Below are 15,775 nucleotides of genomic sequence, written 5' to 3'. Positions count from 1 at the left end.
GGAGGAGGGAGGTGTCAGAAGGTCCCCTGCAGTGCTGTGACTGACGGGCGTTTGTGCCTTGATTTTACACAGCGTGATTCTGGATGGCCAGTCCCCGATCCCCGTCTGCTCTGTGGTTCTCTGTGTTGTGGGAGGTGCCGGACTCAGGTCCTTGGGGCGGGGTTCACCTGAATTCTGTTTGTGCGCATGTGTGAAGTTTTGGCACTAGGAAAAGCAGAAACGGGAGAGGGCATCAAAAACACTGGATAAGAACATAAGCCTGAGGGAGGACTGGTTGCCAGCTCGTCTGAACTATGAACTCAGTTGTGAGTACTTGCTTGAAATGGGATTCAAGGCTGGTGAAGGGAGGAGCACAGGATTGCAGGCTTTAGTCCTGAGCGGGGCGTTGTGTGCCGGAGGTCTTTTGCGCGCGTGTGCGTAACTGGTGGGAAACTGCGCAGGCGCTGTGGGGAGCCATTACTAGGGTGAAGTCTGGGCAAGTGAGGGCAGAGTCCTCTTTGTTTCTTGTGCGCATGTGTGAAGGCGATCAAGGCGGGGCAGGGAAACGAGCCTGTTCCTTGCCCCGTTGGAAGTGGGCGAAATGTTTAGGCCACGGGAGGAAAGTGCTTAAAATGAAAGGTGGTACTGTGTAGTGTTAAGAGATGAACGGATGTACGTTCAAACTTTCAAGAATTAATCTGACGCGTTAATCTGTCGATTCAAATAGTTATGCATGCTCCGCTTATAGGAAATAGTGGTAAGGTTTTTACAGAGAGGATGTGGAAGCAGAGCAAGGAGAGTGATTGGACATGTCTTAAGCGTTTGCCTTATTTTGAAGGCCTAGTTGGCTGTAATTGTTTGTTGTTAAGTTCATTTTCTTCCACTCCAGGGCAGTGACTGTGAATTAAGTTGTGGTTCGCTTGCAGAGGCTACGGAGGCATTAGTCACCTCAGGCTATGGCTTCCCCGTTTAACAGTGGAAACACAGTTAGTAGGATGTTAAGCTTTCCCCTTCCCCTTGTTCGCTACTGTCTACCCCTCATAAGGATGTGCAGTCATGATGGGGCAACAGTCTGAGGTCCCAGAACCACCCAGTTAAGTCACATGTGTACAAATCAAAGATCCGCATTTCATGATATGTGTGATAGCAGAAGACAGAAACATTCAACTATGTAACTGTATAAGCAAACCAGGCGGTGTGCGCCAGGAGTCCTCTGCGCACGTGCAGAACTAGCGGAAACCTCTATGTGCGCAGGCATTGTGGGGAGCTATTACCAAGAGTGAAGTCTGGGTAAGTGAGGGGAGGTTCATTGGTGTCTGATGCGCATGTGCAAAAGTGGGACGTGAAGGACAGGGAAAGAGGTCACGGACTCTTATGCCCACAATGGAAGTGGGTAAGATATTCATGCCATGTGAGAAAAGTGGTCAAAATGGAAGGTGATACTGTGTGGTGTTAAATGATGAACTGATATGTAAATTCACATTTACAAGAGTTCATTTGGCCAGTTAAAATGATCTATTCAGAGGTTAGGCATGCTCCACTTGTAGAAGGTAGTGATGAGGTTTTTACAGAGAGGATGTGGAAGCAAAGCAGAGAGAGTGTTTGGCTGGATATACCTTAAGCATTCGCCTTATTTTTGAAGCCCTAGTTGACTGTAATTGTTCTTAAGTTCATTTTCTTATGTTCCAGTGCAGTGACTGTGAATTAAGTTGTGATTTGCTTACAGAGGCTACTGAGGCATTAGAACCACCTCAGGCTGTGGCTTCCTTATTTAATTTCTTTGACAGTGCAAACCTAGTTGATAGGCTATCACAGGTTTTTGGGTTTTTTTTTCAGATTAATTTATTTTTTAATTTACATCCAAGTTATTTGGCATATAGTGCAACAATGATTTCAGGAGTAGATTCCTTAATGCCTCTGACCCATTTAGCCCATTCCCCCTCCCACGACCCCTCCAGTAACTCTCAATTTGTTTTCCACATTTATGAGTCTCTTCTGTTTTGTCCCCCTCCCTGTTTTTATATTATTTTTGTTTCCCTTCCCTTATGTTCATCTGTTTTGTCTCAAAGTCCTCATATGAGTGAAGTCATATGATATTTGTCTTTCTCTGACTAATTTTGCTTAGCATAATACCCTCCAGTTCCGTCCTCGTAGTTGCAAAAGGCCAGCTTTGCAAAAGTTGCTGGCTTTTACCATAAGACTGTAAATAACTGCAGGTTTATGCAGCTCTTCATCAGCAGTCCATTTGCATGTAGAATAAATCCCTGTGCATGAAGTTTAAGGATATTCTAAATTCTAAGGGCTAATTTCAGGGCAAAGTGTGATGGCCTTTTTGTTAAATGCTGTGAAACCGTGCAGAGAACGAGAGCCATTTGCAAATATCTTACGTGTCCACCAGTGCTACGATTTCTTTTTCTTTTTTTTTTTCAATATATGAAATTTACTGTCAAAATGGTTTCCATACAACACCCAGTGCTACGATTTCTAATTAGACTAACCCATATATCACAATTCTGGTCAAAAACTTGGAGGGAGTAGTGACTTGGGGAAGAGGGCCTTCCCTGAATGAAAACAGAAGACTTCAGATCCAGTTCTCTAAGTCCTATCAGATTTCCATTGCCTCCTTTGCTGCATGGAACATTGTTTGATGCATGTTGGTGGGGCAGGTACGCTGGGCCATGAGTGAGCAAGTATGAGGACAGTGATGGGCACAGAAAATGCCAGAGGGAAGAAATGAAAAATCAGAGTACGCTCTAGGGTGTCTGAGATTTTTGTTGTTGTTCATTATCTGTAAATTTTTTCTTTATTATTAATTTATAAAATTTACATCCAAGTTAGTTAGCATATAGTGCAACAATGATTTCAGGGGTAGATTCCTTGATGCCCCTTACCCATTTAGCCCATCCCCCACCCACAATCCCTCCAGTAACCCTCTGTTCTCCATAATTGAGAGTCTCTCATGTTTTGTCCCCCTCCCTGTTTTTACATTATTTTTGCTTCCCTTCTCTTGTGTTCATCTGTTCTGTGTCTTAAAGTCCTTATAAGAGTGAACTCATATATTTCTTTCTCTAATTTTGCTTAACATAATATCCTCTAGTTCTAAGTTCTATCCATGTAGTTTCAATTGGCAAGATTTCATTCTTTTTGATTGCCAAGTAATAATCCATTGTGTGTGTGTGTGTGTGTGTATATATACACCACATCTTCTTTATCCATTCATCCATCGATGGACATTTGGGCTCTTTCCATACTTTGGCTATTGTTGATAGTGCTGCTAGAAACATTGGGGTGCATGTGCCTCTTTGAAACAGCACACCTGTATCCCTTGGATAAATACCTAGTAGTGCAATTGCTGGATTGCAGGGTAGTTCTATTTTTAATTTTTTGAGGAACCTCCATACCGTTTTCCAGAGTGGCTGCACCAGTTGGCATTCCCACCAGCAAGTCAAGAGAGATCCTCTTTCTCTGCATACTTGCTAACGTCCATTGTTACATGAGTTGTTAATGTAAGAAGATATTTGCAAATATCTTCTCCCATTCTGTCGGTTGCCTTTTAGTTTTGCTGATTGTTTCCTTTGCTGTGCAGAAGCTTTTAATTTTGATGAGGTCCCAATAGTTTATTTTTGCTTTTGTTTCCCTTGCCTCCAGAGACATGTTGAGTAAGAAGTTGCTGGGGCCGAGGACAAAAGAGGCTTTTGCTTGCTTTCTCCTCTAGGATGTTGGTGGCTTCATGTCTTACATTCAGGTCTTTCATCCATTTTGAATTTATTTTTGTGTATGGTGTAAGAAAGTGGTCCAGGTTCATTTTTCTGCATGTCGCTGTTTTCCCAGCACCACTTGCTGAAGAGACTGTCTTTATTCCTTTGGATAGTCTTTCCTGCTTTGTCAAAGATTAGTTGGCCATACATTTTTGGGTTGTCTGTTCTTTTCCCTTGATCTGAGTGTCTGTTTTTGTGCCAGTACCATACTGTCTTGATAATTACAGCTTTGTGATACATCCTGAAGTCTGGAATTGTGATGCCTCCAGCTTCGGTTTTCTTTCTCAAGATTGCTTTGTCTATTTGGGGTCTTTTCTGGTTCCATACAAATTTTAGGATTGTTTGTTCTAGCTCTGTGAAGAATGCTGGTGTTATTTTGATAAGGGATTGCCAGTTTTTTAATCCATTAGCAAGAGCAATTTAGAAATTGACCACCCTTTGTAAGAATGCACAGTCATGGTGGTGCAACTATCTCCTGTCCCAGAACCACCCAATTAAGTCACAGGTGTACAAATCAAGGTTGCAAATTTCATGCTGTGTGTGATAGCAGGAGATTGGTACATTCAACTGTATAAGTGTATAAACAACGGTGTTGTGTTTACAATTACTGTGGGATATGATGTGTTTTAGGAATGCAGTAAATCCTTTCTACTAGTGTGAAAACATCCATCTTCTTGTAACATTGGTTAAAGAAAGCAATAGATTGACAGTAAGTCTGTTATGATAATATTCATGTAAACATTGAAGCAAGTACAAATTATTTCATTTGTGGGTTAAAGAATTTCTTTTTTTTTTAAATATGAAATTTGTTGTCAAATTGGTTTCCATACACCACCCAGTGCTCATCCCAAAAGGTGCCCTCCTCAATACCCATTACCCACCCTCCCCTCCCTCCCACCCCCCCCCCCCCCCCATCAACCCTCAGTTTGTTCTCTGTTTTTAAGAGTCTCTTATGCTTTGGCTCTCTCCCTCTCTAACCTCTTTTTTTGTTTTTCTTCCCCTCCCTCACGGACTTCTGTTAAGTTTCTCAGGATCCACATAAAAGTGAAAACATACGGTATCGTTCTCTGTATGACTTATTTCACTTAGCATAACACTCTCCAGTTCCATCCACATTGCTACAAAAGGCCATATTTCATTCTTTCTCATTGCCACGTAGTATTCCATTGTGTATGTAAACCGCAATTTCTTTATCCATTCATCAGTTGATGGCTCTTTCCATAATTTGGCTATTGTTGAGAGTGCTGCTATAAACATTGGGGTACAAGTGCCCCTGTGCATCAGTACTCCTGTATCCCTTGGGTAAATTCCTAGCAGTGCTATTGCTGGGTCATAGGGTAGGTCTATTTTTAATTTTTTGAGGAACCTCCACACTGTTTTCCAGAGTGGCTGGACCAGTTTGCATTCCCACCAACAGTGCAAGAGGGTTCCTGTTTCTCCACATCCTCTCCAGCATCTATAGTGTCCTGATTTGTTCATTTTGGCCACTCTGACTGGAGTGAGGTGATATCTGAGTGTGGTTTTGATTTGTATTTCCCTGATGAGGAGCCACATTGAGCATCTTTTCATGTGCCTGTTGGCCATCTGGATGTCTTCTTTAGAGAAGTGTCTATTCATGTTTTCTGCCCATTTCTTCACTGGGTTATTTGTTTTTTGGGTGTGGAGTTTGGTGAGCTCTTTATAGATTTTGGATACTAGTCCTTTGTCCGATATGTCATTTGCAAATATCTTTTCCCATTCCATTGGTTGCCTTTTAGTTTTGTTGTTTCCTTTGCTGTGCAGAAGCTTTTTATCTTCATGTGGTCCCAATTGTTCATTTTTGTTTTTAATTCCCTTGCCTTTGGGGATGCCTTATTACAGCAAGAAATTGCTATGGCTGAGGTCAGAGAGGTCTCTTCCTGTTTTCTCCTCTAGGGTTTTGATGGTTTCCTGTCTCACATTCAGGTCCTTTTTTCCATTTTGAGTTTGTTTTTGTGAATGGTGTGAGAAAGTGGTCTAGTTTCAACTTTCTGCATGTTGCTGTCCAGTTCTCCCAGCACGATTTGTTAAAGAGACTGTATTTTTTCTTTTGGATATTCTTTCCTGCTTTGTCAAAGATTAGTTGGCCATACTTTTGTGGGTCTAATTCTGGGGTTTCCATTCTATTCCATTGGCCTATGTGTCTGTTTTTGTGCCAATACCATGCTGTCTTGATGATGACAGCTTTGTAGTAGAAGCTAAAGTTTGGGATTGTGATGCCTCCTGCTTTGGTCTTCTTCAAAATTCCTTTGGCTATTCGGGCCTTTTGTGGTTCCATACAAATTTTAGGATTGCTTGTTCTAGCTTGGAGAAGAATGCTGGTGCAATTTTGATTGGGATTGCATTGAATGTGTAGATAGCTTTGGGTAGTATTGACATTTTAACAATATTTGTTCTTCCAATTCATAAACCTTGAATGTTTTTCCATTTCTTCATATCTTCTTCAATTTCTTTCATAAGCTTTCTATAGTTTGCAGCATACAGATCTTTTACATCTTTGGTTAGGCTTATTCCTTAGGTATTTTATGCTTCTTGGTGCAATTGTGAATGGGATCAGTTTCCTTATTTTTCTGTTGCTTCATTGTTAGTGTATAAGAATGCAACTGATTTCTGTACATTGATTTTGTATTCTGCGACTTTGCTGAGTTCATGTATCAGTTCTAGCAGACTTTTGGTGGAGTCTTTGGGGTTTTCCATGTATAATATCATGCCATCTGCAAAAAGTGAAAGCTTGACTTCATCTTTGCCAATTTTGATACCTTTGATTTCCTTTTGTTGTCTGACTGCTGATGTTAGCACTTCTAACACTAGGTTAAACAAGCAGTGAGAGTGGACATCCCTGTTGTGTTCCTGATCTCAAAGGGAAAGCTCTCAGTTTTTCCCCATTGAAGATGATACTAGCTGTGGGATTTTCATAAATGGCTTATGATGTTTATGTTCCTTCTATCCTGACTTTCTCGAGGGTTTTTATTAAGAAAGGATGCTGAATTTTGTCAAATGCTTTTTCTGCATCAATTGACAGGATCATGTGGCTCTTTTCTTTTATTAATGTGATGTATCACATTGATTGATTTGCGAATGTTGAATCAGGCCTGCAGCCCAGGAATGAATCCCACTTGATCATGGTGAATAATTCTTTTTGTATGCTGTTGAATTCAATTTGCTAGTATGTTATTGAGAATTTTTTCATTCATATCCATCAGGGATATTGGCCTGTAGTTCTCTTTTTTTTTCTGGGTCCCTGTCTGGTTTAGGAATCAAAGTAATGCTGGCTTCATAGAATGAGTCTGGAAGTTTTCCTTCCCTTTCTATTTTTTGGAATAGCTTGAGAAGGATAGGTATTATTTCTGCTTCAAATGTCTGGTAGAATTCCTCTGGGAAGCCATCTGGTCCTGGACTCTTATTTGTTGGGAGATTTTTGATAACTGATTCGATTTCTTCGCTGGTTATGGGTCTGTTCAAGCTTTCTATTTCTTCCTGTTTGAGTTTTGGAAGTATGTGTGTGCTTAGGAATTTGTCCATTTCTTCCAGGTTGTCCAGTTTGTTGGCATATAATTTTTCATAGTATTCCCTGATAATTGCTTGTATTTCTGAGGGATTTGTTATAATTCCATTTTCATTCATGATTTTATCTATTTGGGTCATCTCCCTTTTCTTTTTGAGAAGCCTGGCTAGAGGTTTATCAGTTTTGTTTTTTCAAAAACCAACTCTTGGTTTCATTGATCTGCTCTATAGTTTTTTTAGATTCTATATTGTTTATTTCTGCTCTAATCTTTATTATTTGTCTTCTGCTAGGTTTGGGGTGTCTTTGCTGTTCTGCTTCTAGTTCCTTTAGGTGTGCTGTTAGATTTTGTATTTGGGATTTTTCTTGTTTCTTGAGATAGGCCTGGATTGCAATGTATTTTCCTCTCAGGACTGCCTTTGCTGCATCCCAAAGCATTTGGATTGTTGTATTTTCATTTTCATTTGTTTCCATATATTTTTAAATTTCTTCTCTAATTGCCTGGTTGACCCATTCATTCTTTAATAGGGTGTTCTTTAACCTCCATGCTTTTGGAAGTTTTCCAGACTTTTTCCTGTGGTTCATTTCAAGTTTCATAGCATTATGGTCTGAAAGTGTGCATGGTATGATTTCAATTCTTGTATACTTATGAAGAGCTGTTTTGTGACCCAGTATGTGATCTATCTTGGAGAATGTTCCATGTGCACTCGAGAAGAAAGTATATTCTGTTGCTTTGGGATGCAGAATTCTAAATGTATCTGTCAAGTCCATCTGATCCAATGTATCATTCAGGGCCCTTGTTTCTTTATCGATCCTGTGTCTAGATGATCTATCCATTGTTGTAAGTGGGGTATTAAAGTCCTCTGCAATGACCACATTCTTATCAACAAGGTTGCTTATGTTTGTGATGAATTGTTTTATATATTTGGGGGCTCCCGTATTTGGCGCATGGACATTTATAATTGTTAGCTCTTCCTGATGGATAGACCCTGTAATTATTATATAATGCCCTTGTTCATCTCTTATTACAGCATTTAATTTAAAGTCTAGTTTGTGTAGATAAAAGCATAGCTATTCCAGCTTTCTTTTGACTTCCAGTAGCATGACAGATAATTCTCCATCCCCTCACTTTCAGTCTGAAGGTGTCCTCAGGTCTAAAATGAGTCTCTTGTAGACAGCAAATAGATGGCTCTTGTTTTTTGTTTTTTGTTTTTTTTTTTTTAATCCATTCTGATACCCTATGTCTTTTTGTTGGAGCATTTAGTCCATTTTAATTCAGTGTTACTGTAGAAAGATATGGGTTTAGAGTCATTGTGATGTCTGTAGGTTTCATGCTTGTAGTGATGTCTCTGGTACTTTGTCTCACAGGATCCCCCTTAGGATCTCTTGTAGGGCTGGTTTAGTGGTGATGAATTTCTTCAGTTTTTGTTTGGGAAGACCTTTATCGCTCCTATTCTCAATGGCAGACTTGCTGGATAAAGGATTCTCGGCTGCATATTTTTTCTGTTCATCACATTGAAGATTTCCTGCCGTTCCTTTCTGGCCTGCCAAGTTTCAGTAGAGTGATCCGTCACGAGTCTTATTGGTTTCCCTTTATATGTTAGAGCGCGTTTATCTCTAGCTGCTTTCAGAATTTTCTCTTTATCCTTGTATTTTACCAGTTTCACTATGATATGTCGTGCAGAAGATTGATTCAAGTTACATCTGAAGGGAGTTCTCTGTGCCTCTTGGATTTCAATGCCTTTTTCCTTCCCCAGATCAGGGAAGTTCTCATCTATGATTTCTTGAAGGACACTTTCAGCACCTTTCCCTCTCTCTTCCTCCTCTGGAATAACAATTATGCGTAGATCATTTCTCTTTGTGCATCACTTAGTTCTCTAATTTTCCCCTCATACTCCTGGATTTTTTTATCTCTCTTTTTCTCAGCTTCCTCTTTTCCCATAATTTTATCTTCTGGTTCACCTATTCTCTCCTCTGCCTTTTCAGTCCGAGCCCTGGTCATCTCCATTTTATTTTGCAGCTCATTAATAGCATTTTTTAGCTCCTCCTGGCTGTTCCTTAGTCCCTTGATCTCTGTAGCAATAGATTCTCTGCTGTCCTCTATACTTTTTTCAAGCCCAGCGATTAATTTTATGACTATAATTCTAAATCTTTGTTTTGTTATGTTGCTTACATCATTTTTGAGCAGTTCATTAGCTGTCGCTACTTCCTGGAGTTTCTTTTGAGGATAATTCTTCCGTTTTGTCATTTTGGATAGTCCCTGGAGTGGCGTGGAACTGCAGTGCTCTTCCCCTGTGCTGTCTGGGGTAAGTTGTGTTGGTGGGTGGGGCTGCAGTCAGACCCAATGTCTGTACCCTGCCCACTGCTGGGGCTACAGTCAGACAGGTGTGTGTCTTATCTTCCCCTCTCCCAGGGGCAGGACTCACTGTGGAGTGGTGTGGCCCCTCTCTGGGCTACTTGCACACTGCCAGGCTTGTGGTGCTGCTTCTGTGGGATCTGGCGTATTAGCTGGGGTGGATCCTCAAGGTGCACAGGGGTGGGAGGGGCAGACTCAGCTCACTTTGCCTTTGGTGGTCTGCCTCGGGAAGGGCCCTGTGGCACCAGGAGAGAGGCAGACCTGTTGGAGGGTTGGATCCACAGAAGCACAGTGTTGGGTGTTTGAGCGGTGCAAGCAAGTTCCCTCATGGGAACTGGTTCCCTTTGGGATTTTGGCTGGGGGATGGGTGAGGGAGATGGCGCTGGTGAGCGCCTTTGTTCCCTGCCAAGCTGAGCTCTGTCCTCCAGGGCTCAACAACTCTCCCTCCCATTGTCCTCTACCCCTCCTGCTCTCGGAGCAGAGCTGTTGACTTATAACATTCCAGATGTTAAGTCCTGCTGGCTGTCAGAACACATGCTGTCCGGCCCCTCCATGTTTGCAAGCCAGACTCAGGGGCTCTGCCTTGCCAGGCGGTCTGCCCCTCCACCACCCTGGCTCCCTCCCACCAGTCCGTGTAGCACACACCGCCTCTCTGCCCTTCCGACCCTCTTCTGTGGGCCTCTTGTCTATGCTTGGCTCCGGAGAGTCTATTCTGCTAGTCTTCGGGCAGTTTTCTGGGTTATTTAGGCAGATGTGGGTGGAATCTAAGTGGTTAGCAGGATGCAGTGAGCCCAGTGTCCTCCGACACCGCCATCTTCCTTCTGACTCCTAACAAGTTTCAAATGAAATTTCAGCGGCACCTGGGTGGTTCAGTTGGTGAAGTACCTGGCTCTTGATTTTGGCTCAGGTCATGATATAATAGGTCATGTGCTCCTTGCACTGATAGTGAGGAGCCTATTTGGGGTTCTCCCTGTCCCTCTCTCTCTCTGCCCTTCCTGTGCACGCTCTCTCTCTCAAATAAATAAACTTCAAATGAAACTTCACCTACACTCTTGGGGTGCCTGGGTGGCTCAGTTGGTTAAGCTTCTGACTTTTTTCAGGTGATGATCTCATGGTTCTTGGGTTCGAGCCCTGCATTGGGCTCTGTGCTGACAGTTCAGAGCCTGGAGCCTGCTTTGGATTCATTCCTTTCCCTCCCCTCCCCTCCCCTCCCCTCCCCTCCCCTCCCCTCCCCTCCCCTCCCTGCTCCTTCCCTGCTCATGCTCTGTCTCTCTCTGTGTCTCCTAAATAAACGTTAAGAAAAAAAGTTCACATGCACTCTGAAACTACACAAGAAGGAGGAATCCCTCAAACCAATGAGTTGTTCTATCTGAACACCAAACTATTACTAAATGGAGGTAATTAATGGATATTTTTATTTATTTAAATATTTGGTAGGTTTGGGGCACCTGGATGGCTCAGTCAGTTAATTGTCTGACTCTTGATTTCAGCTCAGGTCATCATCTCATGGTCAATGAGTCAGGTTCATGTGGACAGCACAGACCCTGCTTGGAATTCTCTCCCTCTCTCTGCACTCTCTGTCTCTGTCTCTTAAGAAACATTAAAAAAAAAGTTTACCTGTGATTCTTTACTGTGTATTCCATTGAAAAGCTTACTGGGTATTTTATAGAGGTGAGGTTATTGACTCATGGGCTTAAATTAGAAACTTGACAATTGTGAATCAAATGCAAATGCGGTAATTAATGAGTAGGAGAATGAATTAATGACCTCCAATTGATCCCCTGCAAATTCCATCACCCCCAGATCCAACCCTTCTCTCCATCCATCTCCATCCCCCCATTGTGACCTCAATCTCTGTACCCCCCACGACATGTGGGTATCCATGAGACCCGACACTCTGCTTCCAAAGGATCCGTCTAGGTTTCCTCATTGCTTTTCTACATTCGTCTTGTTCGCTTTGGACCTCAGTACCAATTAACCTCTTTTTTTGCCTGATTCTAGAGCCTTTAATCCAAACTTCCTTCCATTGTCCCCCAAACCTCCGTCCTCCGTTCCTTCTTCCTCCATTGCCATTTATTTCCCCACCCCTTAATTCTAATGTGTCAGCTCATTTATTGTGTCTTTTATGTCCACTGCCTTCAGTATCCCAGCCATCATTTATCAGGAGTCCTTCATTTCCTCATGACCCTGCACCCATTACCCCCAGCCCTACACTTCCTGATACTTTCTCATCGGTCCTTAAGCCTACTGATGCCTACTGTTCTCCCAGCTCGGATGATCTGCCTCCACTCACATTTATTTCCTGTGCACATTGTTCCTCAGGCATCTTCTTGTCTTCTTATCCTTTATCTCTGGTTAGAGCACTGAATACCCCCAGGACTCCATTCATAAGCAACTATCTCCCTTCCATCCCTGTGTTCTTCAACCCTTCATAGACGGAAAGGTTTGACCTTTGTCAAAGGCCTTTGACCCAACCTTGCCTCCTAACTCTTTTTGCCAATTAATTTCTCATCCATTATCCCCCTTCTTGCCACGATTACCTTCACCCTCTTATTCCCTCAGTACACGTATCCCTCCTCTCTTTAATGTCCCTGCATACACTCCACTCCCAACCTCAAAACCCATAGTGCACTTTAACCCCTCAGTGACATTTAACTACCTAGTGCCTTTTAGCCATGTTGTGGATTACGTAGTGTGCCTCAAATAAATAGACTCAAGTCCTAACCCTCAGTATCTGTAATTGTAATCTTATTGAGCAACAGGATCTTTGCAGATCTAATCCAGTTAAAATGCAGTCATACTGGTTTGGGGTAAACCAAATTCAATGACCGCTGTCCTACTGAGAAGAAGGAAGTTTAGACAGACACAGAATGGTGTGTGATGATGAGAGCAGGGACTAAGAAATGCATCTAGAAGCCAAGCCAGGTTAAGGATAGCCGACAGTCCCCAGAGGTTAGAAAGAGGAAAGATTTAATTCTTAAGATAAGGTGTGCCCCTGCCAGCTCGAATTCAGACTTCTTTTTTTGTTTAATTTCTTAAATGTTCATATTTTATTTATTTATTTTTTAAACATTTATTTATTTTTGAGACAGAGAGAGACAGAGCATGAACGGGGGAGGGTCAGAGAGAGAGGAAGACACAGAATCCGAAGCAGGCTCCAGGCTCCGAGCTGTCAGCACAGAACCCGACATGGGGCTCGAACCCACAGACTGCGAGATCATGACCTGAGCCGAAGTTGGACGCTTAACTGACTGAGCCACCCAGGCGCCCCTGTTCATATTTTATTTTTGAGAGAGCGAGGATGAGCAAGGGAGGGGAAGAGAGAGAGGGGGGACAGAGGATATGAAGCAGGTTCTGTGCTGCCCGCAGTGAGCCTGATGCAGGGCTTGAACTCACGACCTGAGATTGTGACCTGAACCGAAGTTGGACACCGAACTGACTGAGCCACTTAGGCACCCCTTGACTTCAGACTTCTAAGAACATCTGGAACTGTGAGACAGTAATTTTTCAGTGTGTTTAGACACCCAGGTGTGGTAATGTGTGACAGCAGCCCTAGGACCCTAATACATGTCCCGTTCTCTCTTCCCTTGTGGCTCTTTGACCCCAAGCCCCCAGGCTCTCTGCAGCTCCATTTATCCCTCTGCGTCTTTTGCCTGTGTCTTCTTTCTTACCCCACCGTATCCCTTCATGTCTTCATATCATGCACTGCACCCTAGAATGGGAATTCACTTTGTGAATATGGTCCTGGTGAAAGCTTGCTCTGTTGGAAGGAGTGTAAAGAGTGGAAAGAGCTTTTGTTTGCAGACATCCAGAGGGTTGTAGTTGATCTTTTTCCACATACAAACACTTTGTGGAGATACACTCCCCCATGTGGCTGAATGAGATTTTGTGAACCTGAGTGCGACTGTGAGATTGTGTCCTCATAAGTGTGTTTCATCATGAGTGTGTGGGTTGTGAGGCAGTCTCTATATGGTATGTGGTCTGCATGGATGTTGGTGAATGTGGGACTAAGTGTGTGAGTATATAGGTGACTGCGTGTGAGTATATGTGATTGTGTATTTGAATGTTTGAGTGTTAATGGAGGCTTGTATTTGTACCTGTCCATGTGTACATATGGTCTGTGTGTATAGTAGAATATAGTTATCCCCTGTAACAACTTTTTTTTTTCATTTTTTTTTTTCAACGTTTATTTATTTTTGGGACAGAGAGAGACAGAGCATGAACGGGGGAGGGGCAGAGAGAGAGGGAGACACAGAATCGGAAATAGGCTCCAGGCTCTGAGCCATCAGCCCAGAGCCCGACGCGGGGCTCGAACTCACGGGCCGCGAGATCGTGACCTGGCTGAAGTCGGACGCTTAACCCACTGCGCCACCCAGGCGCCCCAACAACTTTAATCCATGCCTTGGAGATTGTGGTGACTTTGGAAAGGAGACCGGGATCAAATGTGGATTTGCGTCCTTGAAATCTGAAAGGATCAAATAATTTTTAATATTTGTTCAATATTAGGAAGTTAATGCCAACTACAAAAAAAGTGAGAAAGATAACTATTCAGTAGTCTTTATGTATAAATGCCCTTCACTGATTTTTTTTTTTTAAATGGCAGAATCTGCTTAGTAAACCTTTTCCTGTGGTGTTTTGTTTTTGTTTTTGTTTTTGAGAGGCTCTTTTAGAACATTCATGCTCTTTATGAATATTCTGTTTAGAATTCGTTTTAATCCTGGGATCAATATTGTTAGATTATATTTTCCCACCACATGTTCATTTTATTTAATTTGCAAACTGATTTTCATTTGTTCAAATTAGCATAACAGAAATTATTGTCATTTCATTTTAATTGGTCTATTCCTGAGTCTATCGAGTTGTTTGATTGCTTTTCTCTACTTATGAATCATGGCACAGCTCAGTGGTCTGAAGATTAGGAAAGAACTGAAGTTCCAGTAGAAGAATTTCTCAGGAAAACCTAGAATCCACTGACACACACAAGCTTGGTGCCCATCCCTCATGTGTCAGACTTGAGCCTGGTCTGCTTCCCTCCATATGAGAGCATTTTTGCTCTCCAGGGATGATGGAAGAGAAACCCTTTCTCCCGAACACTCGTAACAGTCTGGTTGTAGTGTGTGACCTCATAATAGAAACTGGTAATTGGTAATTAGCAACTGACAAAAATATTTTACTTTTTATTTATTTTTGAGAGAGGGAGGGAGGAGGAGGGGGGAGGGGCAGAGAGAGGGAGACTGAGGATTCAAGGTGGGTTCGGTACTGACAGCAGAGAGCCTGATGGGGGGCTTGAACTCAAAAACCATGAGATTGTGGCTTGAGCTGAAGTCGGACGCTTAACAGACTGAGCCATCCAGGCGCCTCATGAGAAAACTATTTTGGAAAATATTCTAGGCTCCACAAGCTTCGAACCTCATTGTGGCAGAGGATCATATATATATATCATAAATATATATATATATATATATATATATATATATCCTATATATATCCTATATATATCTTTATATATATCTTTATATATATCCTATATATCTATTTATATAATTTTACATACATATGTATATGCTGTGTATATCACTCTATATATCAGTATTAGTAGGTCAAAGTGATCTGTCTACTTCTTTGAATGCTTAATATCTTGAATCAGGCTTACACTGTTGTTCCAGAGAAAGCTGTATTAAAATATTTCCTAAGAGTGGAGGAATATTCATTACGTTCCCATTGGAATCCAAAAGTCACAAACTCCCCATAGACAAAGACTTCCTCTCCTTAAGTGACTATGCAAAACCTTCAGATTTAATAACAACTTTATTACAGACTTTTTCACTTTGAAGATCATGAGTGCAAACCCTTAAAAGTCCTAATACTTATATGGTCAATTGATATAATCACTAAATAAAGCAAAACAAATTGCCTTTGATCCAAGACACTGTGTATAAGTTTCTCATATTCACTAGATACCTTTAAAAGATCAGCAAGTAAATCAGGGTTTGCTCTCCTTTAATGTAAGTTCATATATGGCCATTTTCACACAAATAAAATTTAAATATGCTAAGGTTCCTCCATAACTTCATACTTCAAATGAATGTCCTCTCTCTAGGATGGATGGTATGTTGACCCACCATTTCTCTGCTACCTTTGTGTGTCCATTTTTTCTTCAGT

General features: G+C 41.9%; 1 protein-coding gene across 1 annotated transcript in view; it reads left to right on the top strand.

Moving 5' to 3' along the window:
• Window positions 1-15,775, top strand: part of LOC112850903 (uncharacterized) — a 212,892-nt gene continuing 197,117 nt past the window's right edge. The window contains exon 1 of the mRNA XM_086690609.1: window positions 1-305. Within this exon, the coding sequence (XP_086546735.1) occupies window positions 294-305 (12 nt within the window). The 5' untranslated portion in view covers window positions 1-293. The remainder of the gene's footprint in view (window positions 306-15,775) is intronic.

This window comes from Puma concolor, chromosome E2 (genome assembly GCF_028749965.1).
Source record: "Puma concolor isolate L17-30 chromosome E2, mPumCon1.1.hap2, whole genome shotgun sequence".
Taxonomy (NCBI): domain Eukaryota; kingdom Metazoa; phylum Chordata; class Mammalia; order Carnivora; family Felidae; genus Puma; species Puma concolor.
This window is presented reverse-complemented; position numbering and strand designations above follow the sequence as displayed.